At 37.3% G+C, this 1,822-nt stretch overlaps 1 protein-coding gene across 1 annotated transcript; it reads left to right on the forward strand.

Annotated features, from left to right (window-relative positions):
* Window positions 1–837: 837 nt before the first annotated feature.
* LOC116174129 (HIG1 domain family member 1A, mitochondrial-like) lies at window positions 838–1,456 on the forward strand. The gene is made up of 3 exons (XM_031491947.1): window positions 838–995; window positions 1,056–1,130; window positions 1,180–1,456. The coding sequence occupies exons 1-3, from the start codon at window positions 986–988 to the stop codon at window positions 1,371–1,373; spliced, it is 279 nt and encodes a 92-aa protein (XP_031347807.1). The 5' UTR covers window positions 838–985; the 3' UTR covers window positions 1,374–1,456.
* The last annotated feature ends 366 nt before the right edge of the window (window positions 1,457–1,822 follow it).

The raw sequence follows: 1,822 nt of genomic DNA on the forward strand, positions 1-1,822 counted from the left end.
AATAAATAAAGACGCAGGAAATGGGAACACAAGCCTAAAAATTAAAAAGAGTTGCGTTATTTTTTCCGGGATTTATATATGAAAAAAATTTCGCGTGGATACAATGGCATCTTTCGTGGTTAAAGCCGTTATAGATATGCAGAACTTTATGGACGCACTATTGATATCAAGAACATGCGCTATAGCCATATCCGCTAGTATAGGAACACTCGAATGCATTCGGACGTCTACAGAAGTGATGTTTAGTGTAGTCTGCTTCCGTGGGAGTTGAGACCAAAAAAGTATACCTACCGGTAAGCAATCTCTTGGGTATATCACGCATTGGAAATTCGTATGTAGCAACCAAATTGGTGCATCAAACGATTTCAACGTTATTCTAACGGCAGTAGGTATAGTATAATAGACATCGTTTGTCGTATTCAATTTTTAAAATTTGCATGCTTAAAGCGTAGAAGCCAAAACCAAATGGCCATGCAACATCTAGGAACTGACCTAGGACAAAAAAGTGAGAGCATAAGTTTCCGCATGCGTAGGTGGGTTACGTTAGAAACTGGGACCAAACTAGAATGGTATTAATTAAACCATTACAAATTAAAAGATATGTGTTAAATATTAGAAATACACTCGTGGTGATTCGACACCATTTAAGAATTTAAAAAAACAAAACAGAGGAGCAGATTAAAAACTTTTCCGAAAATGGTTCGTTTCAATTTAATGAGAAACAAAAAAAAATGTTATGTAATTCCGACTCGGACAGAGATAGCAGGTGATTAAAATTAAAACAATTCGTGACGTAAGACAATCCTCAAATAATTTGCGATACTGTTGCTAGACGAGAGAAATTAAGCGGGTAATCACACACAGCGAGGTCACATTGACATTGACGTAATTGGGGATCCCAATTACAGTCCTACTTGAATGTCTACCTTGAACGTTTTAAATTTAACTCAGTTGCAATCACCGACTTAACCAAACATATTTCGTCATGTCTACGAGTGAGTAGTGAATAAACCTAAACGTATCGAAGCACTTTTATTTCATTTTACATATTTTAGGTCATTTTTATGAAAACGAGTCGCAGTCTGAGCGTTTAGCCAGGAAAAGCAAAGAAACCCCGTTTTTTCCAATCGGTAAGTGTTGGTCATTTGTGGTCAATTAAAAGTGAGATTTTCGTTGCAGCTATTGGAGTGTGCGCGGCAACTTGTGTGTACGGGGCTTACATGTTTAAACGTAGGGGTAAAATGAGTCCCAGCATATTCCTAATGAAAATGCGAGTGGCTGCACAGGGTCTTGCGGTTGGAACGCTTACCTTAGGTTTGGGATACACCATGTTTAATGAACACCTGCGACACACAAAAAGTGAAAAGGATTAAGTACATAGATAGTCTTAGTTATTTATTTATTAAGTTAGTGTATACATTTATTTTGTTAAGATAAACGCCAGATTAGCAACTAACGTTTGTTTTTAACTAAATCCTGCTTTCAACAAGATGATGAGGGCCCATGAACTTGACCGCGAACAATTCGGCTTGAAACCGATCTGCATAGCTCAGATGAGTTTACGTTAGTAGCTCTAACGTTGTCTACAAGGGTCATGGGTTCTAATCCCAGATAGAGCATGTGGCTGTCTTTGTGATTGTGTAGTGGGTTAAGGGGGACAGTAGATTATAGCTAACAGTCCGCTCTCTATAAAATAAAGACAATAAAATAAAAAAATAAAAATAAAATAGATTTCTGATTTCAATGTACCAAAACTCGAAAGATCCGGTTCCGAAATATCACGGTCAAATTAACACGAGCACCGCAAAATTACTTCCTCTCT

This window comes from Photinus pyralis, unplaced genomic scaffold (genome assembly GCF_008802855.1).
Source record: "Photinus pyralis isolate 1611_PpyrPB1 unplaced genomic scaffold, Ppyr1.3 Ppyr1.4_LG6, whole genome shotgun sequence".
Classification (NCBI taxonomy): Eukaryota; Metazoa; Arthropoda; class Insecta; order Coleoptera; family Lampyridae; genus Photinus; species Photinus pyralis.

What these genes read in the sequence shown, in the direction of transcription:
- LOC116174129 (XM_031491947.1), top strand. An exon ending in AACCCCGTTTTTTCCAATCG is followed by an intron (nt 1,131 to 1,179) that starts GTAAGTGTTGGT and finishes TTTTCGTTGCAG; the next exon opens with CTATTGGAGTGTGCGCGGCA.